The 15,953-nt window shown below is 48.2% G+C and overlaps 1 protein-coding gene across 2 annotated transcripts in view; it reads left to right on the top strand.

Annotated features, from left to right (window-relative positions):
- Positions 1-15,953, top strand: part of ADAM8 (ADAM metallopeptidase domain 8) — a 99,969-nt gene that overhangs the window by 1,756 nt on the left and 82,260 nt on the right. For both annotated transcript variants that reach the window (XM_048858423.2, XM_048858424.2), the window contains exons 2-4: positions 5,242-5,351; positions 12,544-12,620; positions 14,618-14,696. In XM_048858423.2, the coding sequence (XP_048714380.1) occupies positions 5,242-5,351; positions 12,544-12,620; positions 14,618-14,696 (266 nt within the window). The remainder of the gene's footprint in view (positions 1-5,241; positions 5,352-12,543; positions 12,621-14,617; positions 14,697-15,953) is intronic.

The following is a 15,953-nucleotide window of genomic DNA, read 5'->3' on the forward strand; positions in this document are numbered from 1 at the left end:
GGAACAGGGAACCGTGGTCAATGGGAGCTTTGGGTGTGGTATCCACAGGCGAGGGCAGCATGCGGCGGAGCTGCCTGCCCTACCCCACCCCCAGGACCCACCGCCTGACATGCTGGCCACTTCCGGGAGTGGGGCAGGGCCAGGGCAGGCAGGGAGCCTGCCTTAGCCCTGCTGCACGCCTCTGCCACCCTGGAGCCACTTGAGGTAAGCGGCGCCGGGCCAGAGCCCGCACCCCGAACTCCTCCTGCACCTCACACCCCAACTCCCTCCTATACCCTTCCTGCACCCCAACCCCCTGCCCTGAGCCCTCTCCTGTACCCCGCATCCCCCCTGCACACCAACCCCTTGCCCTGAGCCCCTTGCTGCACCCCACAATCCCTGCCACACTCCCTGCCCCAGCCCTACATTCATTGCCCTGCATACAATTTCCCCATCCAGATGTGGCCCTTGGGCCACAAAGTTTGCCCACCCCTGGCCTAGTTAATCTGGTGTGAACTCTTGTTTGCACGCTTTTGAAAATATAGAAGCCTGGCTCATATTGGTCTAACAAGGAATCAGTTTAAATTGGTCCAAGCTAGGTTTAAATTAAATCATAGAATCATAGAATATTAGGGTTGGAAGAGACCTCAGGAGGTCATCTAGTCCAATCCCCTGCTCAAAGCAGGACCAACACTAACTAAATCATCCCAGTCAAGGTTTTGTCAAGCAAGGCCTTGAAAACCTCTAAGGATGGAGGTTCCACCACCTCTCTAGGTAACTCTTTCCCGTTCTTCACCACCCTCCTAGTGAAATAGTGTTTCGTAATATCCAACCTAAACCTCCCGCACTGCAACTTGAGACCATTGCACCTTGTTCTGTCATCTACCACCACTGAGAACAGCCGAGCTCCATCCTCTTTGGAACCCCCCTTTAGGTAGTGGAAGGCTGCTATCAAATCCCCCCTCACTCTTCTCTTCTGAAGACTAAATAACCCCAATTCCCTCAGTCTCTCCTCATAAGTCATGTGCCCCAGCCCCCTAATCATTTTCATTGCCCTCCGCTGGACTCTCTCCAATTTGTCCACGTCCCTTCTGTAGTGTGGGGACCAAAACTGGCCACAATACTCCAGGTGTGGCCTCACCAGTGTCAAATAGAGGGGAATGATCACTTCCCTCGATCTGCTGGCAATGCTCCTATTAATACAGCCCAGTATGCCGTTGGCCTTCTTGGCAACAAGGACATACTGCTGACTCATATCCAGCTTCTTGTCCACTGTAATCCCCAGGTCCTTTTCTGCAGAACTGCTGCTTAGCTTGAACCCAGCTTGTAGCGGTGCATGGGATTCTTCCTTCCTAAGTGTAAGACTCTACACTTGTCTTTGTTGAACCTCATCAGATTTCTTTTGGCCCAATCCTCCAATTTGTCTAGGTCTCTCTGAACCCTATCCCTACCCTCCAGCATATCTACCTCTCCCCCCAGGTTAGTGTCATCTGCGAACTTGCTGCAATTGCTAAATTGCCCACACAGGGGTTTTCAACTGCCTTAACTAGTTCCATTTAGAACCACCCCATTAGGTAAACTAGTACAGCTTTGTGTGAAGAGCAGGCCTCAGAAAGCAAGCTGCTGCATTCATCATTAGCTGGAGTTTCCATATGGCTCCTCACAGTGACCCAACCTCAAGGGAACAGAGGCCTGGATCCCTGAAGCAAGTGCTTGAACCTGAAAGTAAATTCCTAGGTTTCAAGGGACCACTGTGATCATCTAGTCCAGTGGTTTTCAGCCTTTTTTCATCTGCAGACCCCTAAAAATTTCAGACATAGTCTGTCCTCCCTCCACTTCCCCCCAGGGTCTGTGGACCACAGATTGAAACCCACTGATCTAGTCTGACTTCTTGTATGTATAACACAGGCCAGAGAACTGCCCCCAAATAATTCCTTTTGAGCTAGAACATATCTTTAAAAAAAATCCAATCTTGATTTTAAAATGGCCAGTGATGGAGAATCCCTCACAACCTTGGTAAGTTGTTCCAGTGATCAGTTACCCTCAGTGATGAATTTATACCTCATTTCCAGTCTGAATCTGTCTAGATTCAACTTCAGCCATTGAAAACAACCTTCTAGCCAGCTGCAGACAGATAAAGTCTTTTTGGGTTAGTGTTGTTCCCTTGACTTCTAGAAGCACCCAGGAGTCTGGGAGACAAAGGGCAGACACCAACAAGCAATAGCTTATTTCTTCTGGTTGCTTCTTCCAACTGTCAGGTATTAGCTCAACTGTGCCTCAGCCATGTAGCTCTCATCCAGCCCCATTTCTGATAGGCCTGCATTGACTGGGCTGGGTGAAATGGGATTATCAAGGTGGCTGAGCTCAGTGTGCAGCAGGCATAGTGAGGCATTTGCTGTGTACCCAAGACCACCAGCCATGGCCCACATAGTACAAGGGCTGGACAAATCAATTCAAGCCTGGTCCATGCTGAAGGAGTTTGTGTCCATGTCAAAGTGTAGCCCTAGTTCCCGGTGGCGTAACAGCAGCATCGTCGCAATGCTTTGGTTCTGGTCTGTTCTAGAGGCATGAGCATGGAGGATGAGAGGTAAGAGTTCCTGAGTGCTAATTGTAATTCTGCCTCTGATTTGCTGGGCAGCTTTGGGCAAGTACCTCAGTACCCGCTCTGTAAAAAGGGGGTTGCAGTACAGACCTGCCTCCAAGCTGCAGTGTGTGCATCTTCTGTAATGCACGCGTCTCAAGCGTTCTGAACAGGCCAAGTGTGAGCAGCCACATGGTCTCAGGCATGTCTGACTTTCCACAGTTTCCTAGGGCAAGTGGGCCCTTTGCAGAGAACATCCAGCCTCACAGCTGTTTAACTTTAGGACTCTTAGTCTGCACTCCCAGCTGCTGTGGCAGTACATGCGGTAAGGGGCAGTTCTTATGATTTCGTGAGTGGATTGAGTTTATATCTGTCAGCCCAGCCAGTCTTCTGGGTCACCCAGTCATTCATCCAGATAGCCAGGCTGGGATATCTAGGTACCATCTACAGGCTGCTGTTGTGGTTTGACCAGAGAGTGCTGCCAACAGATGGCTCTCATGTACCCATCTGATCCAGCCCAGATGAGCTGCTGCTTTAGAGAAAGTAGCTACATCATGACAGCCAGAACCGAGCCCGCATTGGCAGTGAGATTGTGACTCACAAATGGGCAGGGGTAGTGAGAAGAGTAGCTTTGGTTCCAGCTCAGGCATGAAATGCACTGTGGGGGAGGCTTGCTTAGCACCAGCAGAACGATGTGGTCTGCTCTCCCTTTGCTATTCATCATCCTGTGGGGATCCCAGTGCTCCAGCAAGGTAACTAACTAACATGGCTAGAGGACATGGGGACTGTTGGCTTCATACAGCTGTCAAACCTGCCAGCATGGGTGATGCTGCTGAAATGTGTGAACAGTGGCCATCGAGTGGCATGCCAGGGTCTAGAGTGTTGCCCCAGAACTTGACAGATTAGAATGGTTTCTAACTCTAAAGCAAAAAGAAAAGGAGTACTTGTGGCACCTTAGAGACTAACCAATTGATTTGAGCATAAGCTTTCGTAAATGCAAAACATCCTACAAAATCCACAACAAAGTATTGCCAACCTCAAGCATTAAAAAATCATGAGTCAGGCCCCAGAAATCATGAGATATTTTAAAAATAATACATTTGGGGTCCTCTGTATTTGCCTTCTGCTTTCTGAACATTTGGGTGTCGCATTTTCAAGCTTTGCTTTGCAGTCAAGAAGCTAGCAACTGGCGTCTTAACAAAATAAAATGAAACCTGAGGTGATGCTGTAATCACCTTGTGACATACCCAGAATACAGACTAATGAGTAGCTGTGTCAACCCTGCCCTCTAACCTGGGGTGCCCTTGACACTGCTTTGCTGCTGTAGCCTCCAGTCTGACCTGTTCACAAACAGCCTCCAGCTATGACTGTGTGTGTGCTGCAGCCAGCCAGCCACACCTCAGTTATACTGCAGGGTGACCCCAACATACCTTCAGTCCTAGATTTTCCCCCAGAAATGTATGTCCTGTACTGCCCAGCCCTCTCCTGGACAATACAAATTCATATAAAGTCCATCATTTTATTAATAGAAATAATATGCACACATCTTGTTGTCTCAACTGGAGTTTAAGCTTCAGTTTAAACACTGGATTAGATAAAACAACAAAAAAAGTTTATTAACTACCAAGAGAGAGATTTTAAGTGGGTACAAGTAATGAGGCATAAAAATCAGAAATGGTCACAGGAAAAGATAAAACACAACTAGCAAAGTTTTTCTCACCACATGCTCTCAATCATCTTACTGGCCAAACTTCTGAGGCCAGAACCCCTTCTTCTGGTTAATGGCTGCTACCTTTGTCCCTTCTTGTGCAGTGAATCAATGGATAGAGAAAGGAGGACGGGACCTTGGGGTATTTGTCCCTCATTTTTATAGTGTCAGCCCCCATCCTTGGGAAACATTTCCTGCTGAGATTCAGGAGACAGAGAAGCTACAGGAAAGAATGTGCTCTGCTACTCTTCCTCACCTGTTTGAGCATCCTTCATTTTCCTTCCCGCTTGATGACTCTATTTATGGCTTAAATACAAATTAAGCAGAGCACCCATTCCTCTGTTTGAGAAAGACCTGGTTGCCAACCTCGGTTTGGAACATGTGTTAAAATCACTACACAATGGAATCTTACAACTTTTCAATGTTGTCACACACATTTTATCAGGACAGTGTGGATTAGCAAATTATGAGTTTTCAGATGTTACCTTGCAAGACCTACTTTGTACAAATATTATTATAATTGTGTGTAGTCTTGGAGCCTCCACGTATTTTTTCACTCAGTTGAAGATTTTCATTCTCTTTTGTAAAGCTTGGCCTGTCCTTATTCACTTGGGGACACCATCTGGTAAGGGCTTGGTGGCCAAAGACTGCAGAATGCAGGACAGGGGAGCTGCTAGTCCATCTTTGGCATTTCACTGCTGCCTGCTAGTGCCTTGGGCTTGTGTTGGATGTTGCATGCTTTGTGCATACTGTGAGGAAGCAGCAAAACATCAGCCAACAATGAGCAGTGAGGGCAATACGGAGGGGCAGGGAGCTATGAAGCTAGCCTCGCTCCATCCCCCTCTCTGGGATTAGGAACAAGCCTTAATGGGGTTATTGAGCACAGCTGCTCTACCACCCTGTAACATCATGCAGCACTGTACTCCTCTAGGGAACTCTGCAGAAAGCCCTGACCCTTTGAATGTCTTTACAGGAGTCTTTGCCAGCCCATCGGAGAAACTCACACATGTGGTCCAATATGAAAGGGTGACACCTCGCAGAGTGCCTGCAGCTACTGGGAAAAGAGACCTTTCTGCTCAACTCGTAAGTATCTGTCGCCTCTGAAATATCAGGGGACCTACAAGCCCAGCTCCAACAACCCCAGACTCAGAGGCGGTTAAACGAGGGCCTGGTGCCAACCCCCAGATTAGCCATGCACAGTTCCAGCTTTCCCAGACACTGAGCAGTCGGAGACTGACTTTTGTTTTAGATTAAGCAAAAATAACTGAATATGAGAGAACGTACATTGTGGAATAGGCTACCTCAGTGCTGCCTTGCAGAACTGCAGCTGCCTCTGTAAACAGACAGACACACGGAAAGCTGCAGAACAGAGAAAACAGGATCACAACACTCACATACTGTTGCTGTCTATGGCCCCAGTCAGCATTATATCTGAGCACTTCATAATCTTTAATGCATTTAACCTCACAGCCCCTTGGAAGTGAAGTGACTTGCCTAGTGTGACACAGGAAGGGTGTGACAAAGCCAGGCATTGAACTCAGGCCTCCAGAGTCCCACATTGGCACCCTATCCGCTGGGCCATCCCTCCCTTCTGAACATATACTGAAATCAATAGAGAATGCTGCAGGAAATGCACACTGGTTCAGAGAAAGGAATTCTCTCCCTCTTGATCTGTCTGGCAGGCACCTTGAGTGCACAGTCAGCAAAGATCCAGACTCGGACTCTTAGTTCCTTTAATGTGACACCCTTATGGGATGAATGACACCAGCTAGTGTGAGCTTTCTGCATCATCTCCATCATAAATGATAGGTTTCAGAGTAGCAGCCGTGTTAGTCTGTATCTGCAAAAAGAAAAGGAGGACTTGTAGCACCTTAGAGACTAACAAATTTATTTGAGCATAAGCTTTCGTGAGCTACAGCTCACTTCATTGGATGCATTCAGTGGAAAATGAATGCATCTGATGAAGTGAGCTGTAGCTCACGAAAGCTTATGCTCAAATAAATTTTTTAGTCTCTAAGGTGCCACAAGTCCTCCTTTTCTTTTTATCATAAATGATGGCACTCTTGAGCGACCAATCAAAGCAGCCTCTTGTTGTGTTTGAGGTCAAAATTAGAATCACTAATGGCAGAATGAAATCTGTGTCAGGAAACAAATTTGGCATCAGCTGAAGAGGCGTGGAACCACTTCCAAAGAATGTAGATTGCCACAGTGGAAGAGGTTTGTGGATGATGCAGATAGAGAAAACCAAAGGAGAGGAGTGGGGGTGGACCAACAAAGTGCAAGTAGCAATTTGAAACAAGAAAATGGTGCACAAAGAAAATAAATGAACCCATCAAGTGTAAATGAAAGCAAATACAAAGAAGCAAAGTGGTCTGCCAAGTGGGCAATGAAGAAGGGCAAAGAGAGTGCCCTAGACAATTTGCATGCTGAGCTTGTAAATGACCCACAGCTGGCTGGCAGAAAGTTCTGCAGCATTGAAAAATGGGCCCCAAAGAAAGGAGGATGGTAATGTGACATGGTTTGTGAATGGTGATCAGAGGAGACTGTTAGTAATACCTAAACAAGTGAAGGAGAGGTGGAAACAATACTTTGAGAGTCACTTAAATGAAGCAAACCCTTTGTGGTGTTGTCAACATGTGATCCTAATGCGGTACCTGAGCTTGACATAAGAGGAGGAAGTGGAAATTCAGTCCAGGAGACAAAGACCAATAAGGCAGAGGGACCTGATGAAGTGACAGCAGACTGGTGAAAGTCTTGGGCAAGAGCGGCATGAAATAGATCAAAGTGGTTGAAGCTGTATGACAAGAAAAGACTGGTGCATGTCTGTCCTGGTACCAATATTTAGGAAGGGAAGCTTCCAGGAATTTGGAACTATCGAGGGACAAAGCTGTTGTCACATGGGATGAAGATACTGGAATGTATCTTGGATGCTAGAATTAGAAAAATGCTGGAACCCCTCATTGACCAAGCACGGTGTGGCTTTAGGAAAGGACGAGGCGCAGGGATGCCATGTTTGTAATTTGGCAAGGGATGGAGAAGCAGCTCAAGCACCAGCAGGATAGCTTCTTATGGACCTAGAAAAGGCCTATGATAAAGTGGATGGAAAACAGAGATCCGAACATATTGTGGAACAACAAGTCCCTTTGATGTAGAAGTTGGAATGCACCCGGGGTCGGCCCTCAACTCGCTGCTCTTCATCATTTTGATGGACTGCATCAGCAGGAAGATGTCAGTGGGAAAGGGGGAGAAGCTGCTATATGCAGATGACCTAGCAATAAGGGCCTCCTCAAAAGAAGACCTAGAGAAAATAATAAACCAGTGCTATGATCAACTAAGCTGGCATCTGATGAAAAGGAGCTTGACTAAGACTGAGGGCATGGATCAGTAGAGGAGCCACAGGGACACTTGACATAGAGCTTAATGGAGTGGAACTAAACCAGACCGACCAGTTCAAGTACTTTGGCAGCTGAGTTATGGAAAATGGTGAGCTTGAATGTGAGTCCCAGTCCAGACTGAGGAGTGTTGGAAAAGTGTGGAATAACATCTCAAGGGCTGTGTATAACAAACGTCTGCCACTGAGACTGAACTGTGGAGAACAGTGGTGTGCCCTGTAATGCTATATGGTGCAGAAACATGGCCAAAACAGAGAGGCCAAGTTCAAAGCCTACAGGTGTTCGAGATGAGATGTCTTCGTGCCAGAAGAGGAGTTACACAAAGAGAGAGATGTCAAAAGGAAAGTTTTAGGATGTAAGTCCAAGTCCGTGATGTGGCTGACAAAATCCAGGAAATGGGACTTCGCCAGTTCAGATATGTGCAGAGGGTGAATGAAGGGGACTTGGTGAAGATAGCATGGTAGGAAAGAGACCCTGAGGAAGTGATGATGGATGGATCACATCAAAGAAGATGGTAAGCAGGTGGACCTTAATGCTACCACAGACAGACAAAGATGGTGGATGCTTACATGATGACCCGACCCCGGTTGATGGGATAAAGGGAAGAAGTGATGAAATGGAAGCAGAAAGGATGTTAGATCATTCTGCAGTGTTGCCATCTCTCACGATTTAGCACAAGTCTTATGATACTTGGTGTTTTCTTAAAGCCTCAGCACCTGGAGTTATGTGAATGTGGGAGAATTTCAGTTTTCATTTTGTAAAAAATGTCAGATACTAGTTCTTGTGGTTGTGGAGACAAGCAAGAAAACATGAACCCAAAATGCTCAGAAAAAAGAAGCCAAATACAAAAGAATCCACATTTTATTATTTTGAAAAAAATCTCTTGATTTTCAAGCCAATCTTATCTTTGTTGGGGTTTGACTCATGATTTTTGAATGTTTGGAGTCAGCAAGGCTGAATTTGTGATCATAACCTAATGGTAGTTTCTGGACTGCATTTTAGTCTTTAAAATTCAGAAAGCAGCAGAAATCATATCTTAAAAGCACAAACATTAGCACCTTAGAAGGCCTAGGTATCATGTCAATTTTGAGATATAAATTGCCTAGTAAATTCTTGGTACAGCATGTTCACTTGTGATTCAAACCCTTTCAGATAAAATAGCTTCAAAAATTCTTCCCAAAGGCATCTGTTTCTTTGCTCCAGAAACCTAAACTTGTCTGTGAAATAAACATTCTCCAGGCTATTTAGAGATCCCATCTGTGCTGTGCACATTGAACAACTTTCCTCCTTTCTTTCTGTCCGTGTTCGTACCAAAGGGAAGAGATCACATGTAATAGTACATCCATCTGTTAGATATCTGTAAGACATGCATACAACGAGAGACTGCAGTGCATGATGGGATGTAGCGGTGCAGGGGTGGGTGGTCTATCTGCACATGTTTAGGATGGCCAGGTTACGAATGGTGAAGCTGGCTCATGCTGTCCTCTCAGCCATTTCCCCAGGACTGTTTCTAATATTGCAAACCTGATACCTTAAAAAAGCAGCCTGCCATCAACATGCTCTGTTCTTTCTGCCTTAAAGGTGGAATCTCCTCCCCAAAGAACACTTGCTTTAGGGGTCACCTCTCTTCCCAGGCCATATTGCTACAGCTGTGGTCAGCAGGGGCACCTGAGCTGGATCCCCTCATTTTAAGAGATGGGGTGGCTTGCAGGGGATTCTCTATGGCTACATCTACACTGCAAAAAAAAAAAAAAAAAAGACCCACAGCAGCAAGTTTCAGGTAGCAGCTGAGGATCCTTTGTGTAGGGGATGATGAGCTGGGGCACTCTAGGGCAGAGGAGGTGGGGACAGGGTTAAGGTGCATGCATGCCAGTGATGTTGGCTGCTCTTCTCCAGCACAAATGAGGGTGCTCCTGAGACTGCTTTAACTTGTGCCAGGGCTGGTTTGGCCCCCAGATAATGGGGACAGAAAGATGGTGTAAACCTCCCTTTTCCCTTGCCTCCTCTCCCAGTGCACCCTGACCAGCTGTTGCACATTACATTTTCCCAAAGCACTGAAGGCCCAGGTAGCTGTTGGGCTGTTATTCCACCTTGCTGACACTGGTGTATCTCCTGGAGTTCCTGCTGACTCACTGGGATGAGAAGTATTCCAAGAGTCCAGCCCCCAGTGCCTGATCCTGCCTGTCCCAGTTTTTTGCCTGTCCAGAACTGCTCTTTCTGCACCTCAGGCCAAATCCTGCAGCCATGGCCCTGCCCTGACTCACTCAGCAGGCACTGGAGTGAGCAGGAGTTGAACCAGAGTCCAGGCTCAGTCTCCCACTGTTCTGAGTCAGACCTTCTGCATTTTAAACACTTGAAAAGCCCTCTGGAAGTAGGAGCTTGGGGGAAGCTTTATCAGGCCTTTTAAATGGCTTTGCATTTCTTGTGGTTTCTCAGAAAGTTGATCACTGATCTACCTTTCCCATCCAGCTTGCAGTCAGAGTTCTCTTCTAGCGCCTTCAGTGGCTTTTCTGCAGATCTGCATTTCTCAAGGATTGGTTTCTGTCTCCTAAGTTGCCAACAATAATAAAACATCATTTTGTTGGCGAACACTAAAAGAGACAGTAACGTTCATCTAAGAAAAATTTATCACCAAGCCCCATGGACAGTTTCTTTGTCTCCAGCTTAGGCATCATGTTTGTTTAGCTGACAGCATCTCTCAAGTCTTCAGCACTTTGCTGAAGAGCCCCTCACTTCCCAGGGCTGCAGCCAGTACCCACTTGAGGGGGAAGAGCGACCCTGGCTGCATTTTGCTCAGCAGGCAAAGGGGCTTTTTTTTTTTTTTAACCAGAAATGGATTTTTCATTCCCAGAATGAGCCCAAAGTAAAAACGCAAAGCAGTGAAATTAGAGCAGTTGACTCACAAGGAAAATCATGTTTCCTCTCCCAGCTGGTTCTGACTGTGGCACAGAAATACTTTCCGTATAACCCCAGCCCCTATCTGATTGCAGTTCCCCAATGCTTTCCTGGGGGGGAATTCCAGACTGTTATGTGGTGGTTTATACCATCACCCCCACTAGAGAGGTCAAACTCCCCAACTGAGAGCAAACCCCAGCAAATCAGAGCTGCTGAGTTTGCCTTGTGTGCCCAAGGAGTTCACTTCTGCCAGCCGTGGCTTCCGTCCGGGAAGAGCCTTAGCCAGCGACTCTGCCGTGAGATGCTCGGTCGCCTGGTCAGCTGTCATTAACCAGAGAGGGAGGCCTCCACACTACCAAGGGTGTAATTATTCATTAGCATCACTGTTTAGCTGAGGATCTCAAAGCAATTTACTCACGATTCTTGTTACTGGTAGGTGGGGTTGTCCCCATTTTACACATGGGGAAACTGAGTCAGTGAGCTGTAGTGACTTGTCCAAGGTCATACAGCAAGTTATTGGTACAGGCAGGAAAAGAACCCAGGCATCCTGACTCCTGGTTTCAACTCCCAGTCCCTTGGTTTAACTCCTAGATACATGTCCTCTCACTTGTGGGGCTGCTGTAAACTCCACCGCCTGGTCCTGTAGGCCAGCTGGGGATTGCTGGAGCACGGCACACTCTGGCCATAACCCCTCCCCTGTGCCCTGCTGTGCTCCCTGCACCCAGGTCAGGTGAGGGTGTGGCCTAGCAGTCTGGCACACCATTGCTGAGGGCTTCTCAGTTGGCCAGATCTGGCTGCTTTCCAGCTTGTTTGCATCACAAGTGGGCTCCCCAAGAAATGTGGTCCAATATGTGCACTCATGTAGTTGACCTACCCGCCTGTTTATTGTCCCTTTTACTGCAACCACCCATGCTTATGCACACATGGGAGTTGGGAGGCTATCCAGAAACTTAATGGCAATGATCTGTTTTACTAGGTGAAAAGGTGCTGTGTCTTGTGCACTGCAGGAGCTTGTAGGAATAAAGAATGACTCTGGAAGCAGAGTTTATTTCTTCAGGCCAAGTGTCTTCAGTATGATTTCCTGACCATCTACTTTTGAGAGCACACGGAAAGAGAAGTTGATTCTCACACAATGAGGCTGTGCGCATAATCAGTCAAAGAGAAGAAAGACTTTACTAGGGGAAGCATTAGTGAGTCAGGGGGTGAGTTATCAGGGGACTCTGTGGTTCTTGATTTTGAGTAAATGATGAATTAAATGCCAAAAAAGGCATTTTGATGAGCAGTAAGATTTTAGTTCCTTGTGCAACAACTTGTGGCGTTGTGCCAGATGTGAACACTGAGTCTTAGTTTAATCTCATTGTACTCATCTGTAGTGTTCTTTAATCCAAGGCATACTGGGTTTTGCAAACTGAGATTATTTCTGTGCTGGTATAGTTGGCTGTTGGTTTCCACTTGTGCTATGTCTATAATGGGTACATTGGCAGCGAGCACGTGCATCCAGGTTTCCAGAGGTGCTGGGCCCTCACGCAAACCCTGAATCAGTGGGAGCTGCAGATGCACAACGCCTTTGAAAACAGGGCAGAAATATGCCAATAGAATATTTCAACAAAATCCACATATAACTAGAAGAACATTGAATGGGCTCGGGTAGGTGAGTCTAAGGTCCCATGTGACTGTCCTGGGAGGTCTGCGCAGCACACAGGATAGAAATCTTCTACTTCATACCTCTTTAGCCCAATGATGACAAGTTTCTGTTGAAAGAAGAAAAGGAGTACTTGTGGCACCTTAGAGACTAACCAATTTATTTGAGCATGAGCTTTCGTGAGCTACAGCTCACTTCATCAGATGCATGCAGAGCTCACGAAAGCTCATGCTCAAATAAATTGGTTAGTCTCTAAGGTGCCACAAGTACTCCTTTTCTTTTTGCGAATACAGACTAACACGGCTGTTACTCTGAAAAGTTTCTGTTGTTGTTTTACCCCATGCAGAACACGTATCCGGACCACGTTCATTACAGCATCCGTGCAGAAGGGAGGGACTATGTTCTCCGTCTGGAAAAGAACAGGTAAGTGTGCAGTGGCTAGTGTGGCTTGCAGGGTTCCCTAGTGAAAGCCTTGGGTCGTTAGGTTAGCTTCCTCCCCAGGCCACTTTGTGTGGATTGCGCGTGGAACATTGCAGGGCATAAAGCTGGAGGAGAGCCAACAGCTTGGACCTCTAGCTGAACCTTTTTGAATTTCAGAGGGACTTGGATCCCTGGATAGAAACTGGCCGCTGCAGCGGCTTAGGTTCAGATCAAAAACAAGAAGGGACTTGTTTTCCGTTTCTGACACAGAACCATCAGATATGATCCTAAACCCAGCTCTTATTCACCCTCAGACCCAAGCCCCTTGCCTGCCTACATTTTTATTCTGTCCCCCTCACAATGGTCTAACTCTTATTTAGCATCAAATACCATCTTCTCAGTCCATCGAATTCAGGAGGAGACACTATTACTCAAACTGCTTTGAGCTCCGTATGAGGTGTGATTGGCAGTTGCCCTGCTGCCTCCGCTGGGATACTATGCTACTGGACCCATTTACCTCTTGGCCCCCACTCTTAAGGAGGAAAGGGTAAATCTCCCCCTACTGTTACTGTACGCCCTGGAGCTCATTACAAGGGACCTGCATGTACAAGTTGGCAGACTGATGGCAGGGGAACAAAATTTTGTGACCCATGGATCTATCCCCATCTGGCTGCCCCGCCAGCATTTAGGCAGGAGAAACCAGTCCCAGCCCACCTACTGGCCCTGTCCTTCTTACTCCATTTGAAAGACTTTGTCTTTTTGGAGCCTGTTTGGAGTAAATGATGGTGATGGTCTGGGTAACCGTGAACACACCCCAAGCGCTGGCTGCAGGGCAAAGAGTCAGGCACCCGTTTACAAACCATTCAGCAGACAGAACGTCAATGGCAGCTACTGTTCCATGACCCCATCTAGGGTGACCAGACGTCCTGATATTTAACTCTTTGTCCTGCGTCCCGATCGTACATCGGTCGGGATGTCATTTGTCCCGATATTGTACCCGATATTGTAAAGTTGCCAGGTGTCCGGTTGGCGCAGGTCTGGCAGGCTCCCTACCTGGATCCACGCAGCTCCCTGGAAGTGGTGACAGTTCCCTCTGGGTCCTAGGCACAGGGATGGCCAGGGGAGCTCTGCGTGCTGCCCCCGCCATGAGCCTGCTCCGCAGCTTCCATTGCCCAGGAACCACGGCCAGTGGGAGCTTTGGGGGTGGCTCCTGGAGGTGAGGCAGTGTGCACTGCCGCCTGGCTGTGCCTCCGCCTAGGACCCAGAGGCAATTGTCGCCACTTTCGGGGATCCGCCTGAGGTAAGCCATGCCTGGAACCTGCACCCCCCTCCCACCCGCACTCAAACTCCCTTCCGGAGTCAGCACCCCGAATCTCTTCCCACATCCCCAGCTCCCTGCCCCACCCCTGAGACACCCCCCCCTTGCAGTGGGGGCTGGAGCTGGGGCTATGTGCCCCTGACTGACACGCAGCTTGTAGTGGGGGCCAGAGCTGGGGCCATGCGCCCCACAACCTGCGGCTTCCTAGGACTGTGCTCCCGCCTCCCCCATGGCTCCGGTGGGGACTGCGAGCCTGTGGCTGCCCCCCTCCCCGCACATGTGTCCCAATATTTTATTTTTGCGATCTGGTCACCCTACACGCAACAGAGGCAATAACAGCTTCTTCTATGGAGGTTGTGCAGGACCCTGCCTCCCCCTCCCTCTATATAGGATGCATCCGAAGTGTGAAGATGAGGAACCATTGATGGGATTTTCTGGTGGGAGTTCAAGCAGTGATGCGGTGCCAGGTCCAGCTTGCTTTTCTCAATCGCATATTGGCACTGGGAGCAGTGTCAGTACTACTGACTTCAGTGGCACCCACTGCTGTGAGTCAGACAAGCAGGATTGGGCCAGAGGGGTACAGGGTAATGCTGGTTCCTCCTGCACCATGTGGTTCTCTGTCACTCGGAGCTGCAGGTGGCGCTGTGAGTCCTCACTGCTTCTGTCTGTCTCTTTTTTTCAGGGGACTGATTGGGGAGCACTACACTGAAACCTATTACTCAGAAAATGGTACCGAGGTCACTGAGAGGCCAGACACTCAGGTATGAATCCAAGGGCTGTGCTGTATGATCTGGTGCATGTTTCTTAGAGGAGACTTACTGGGGCTGGGGGATTGCGCTGAGGCTTTGGACTCTCAAAACAAATTCACTAGAACCTGTGGTGTCTCCCCCAGTCCTTTTCACAGCAAAGCAAGACATCTTGTTTGGTGCTTCACATTTCCTTGGTGCTCGGTGCTATGCTGTGGGTGCCTGAGGTGCTATTGGTTAGGTATGGAGCTGAGGAGGCTCAGATCCTTGTGGTAAGCGCTTCCTTTTTACCATTGGATGACAGGCTGGGGCTCTGTGAACAGAGGTGGACTGAGCTGCTCATATGATCCATGACATGTTTGGGAAATGGGCACTCACCTTCTTCTCCTTCATACACCTGTGGGCACGTAAGATCAATCCAGTTGGCAGTCTTCCTACTGCCTCCCGTGTGCCTGCCTGCCCTCCGCATTCTGTACAACGCTGTGCTCATTGGGGGGCAAGGCCACAACGAGTCCTTGCTGAAGGCTGCAGATGCTGATGTTGTCTGTAGGACAGGGGCTGAAGGCTGCTGGATGCTGATTGACCCACCTTCCTCCCCACGAGCAGGCCATTTGGCATTGGGTCTTTCATAGAGCCATAGACCTTAAGGCTGGAAGGGACCCTTACAGGTCAGACTGGATCAGATAACACTGGTCAGAGAACCTCACCCAGGGACTCCTGTATTGGGTCCAGTAGCTTCTGGCTGAGTTAGACCATAACATTACTTTGCCCTTTTCTGGCAAAGATCTCAAAGCACCAAGGAATGCCTCACGTTCCCTGAGAGAAAGCAATAATATTGTCAACCCCATGTCACAGCTAGGGAAACAAAGGCTCAGAGAGCACACAATCGCACAAGTCCCAGCTGTCTTGATAGAGCCAGAAGCAGAACCCAGTTCTTCTGACACCCCACCATAACCTCTCACCACTAGGCAATGCTTCCTTTTCAGTACATGAGTTGGCTTCCCATTATAGAAGTGGTGCCACAGAGATTAGTGGCGAACTTGCTTTCAGTGGTGAGCGGTCAGAGCAGCCCTCAGGAGCGTGAGGTTTGATTGGTGTCGGCTAATTATTCTTCCCTGCCCTGCTGGTGTTCTGGGCTAATGGTTTTAGATAATGTTTCCAAAGCGCTCTGTAAACTCTAACTGTATTGGGCAAACCCTGGCACACAGCTCAGCAGGCCACCTGGGCTTTTCATGATGGGCCGCAACACCAGCCCTTCACTGGGAAGTGCCG

This window comes from Caretta caretta, chromosome 7 (assembly GCF_965140235.1).
Source record: "Caretta caretta isolate rCarCar2 chromosome 7, rCarCar1.hap1, whole genome shotgun sequence".
Classification (NCBI taxonomy): Eukaryota; Metazoa; Chordata; order Testudines; family Cheloniidae; genus Caretta; species Caretta caretta.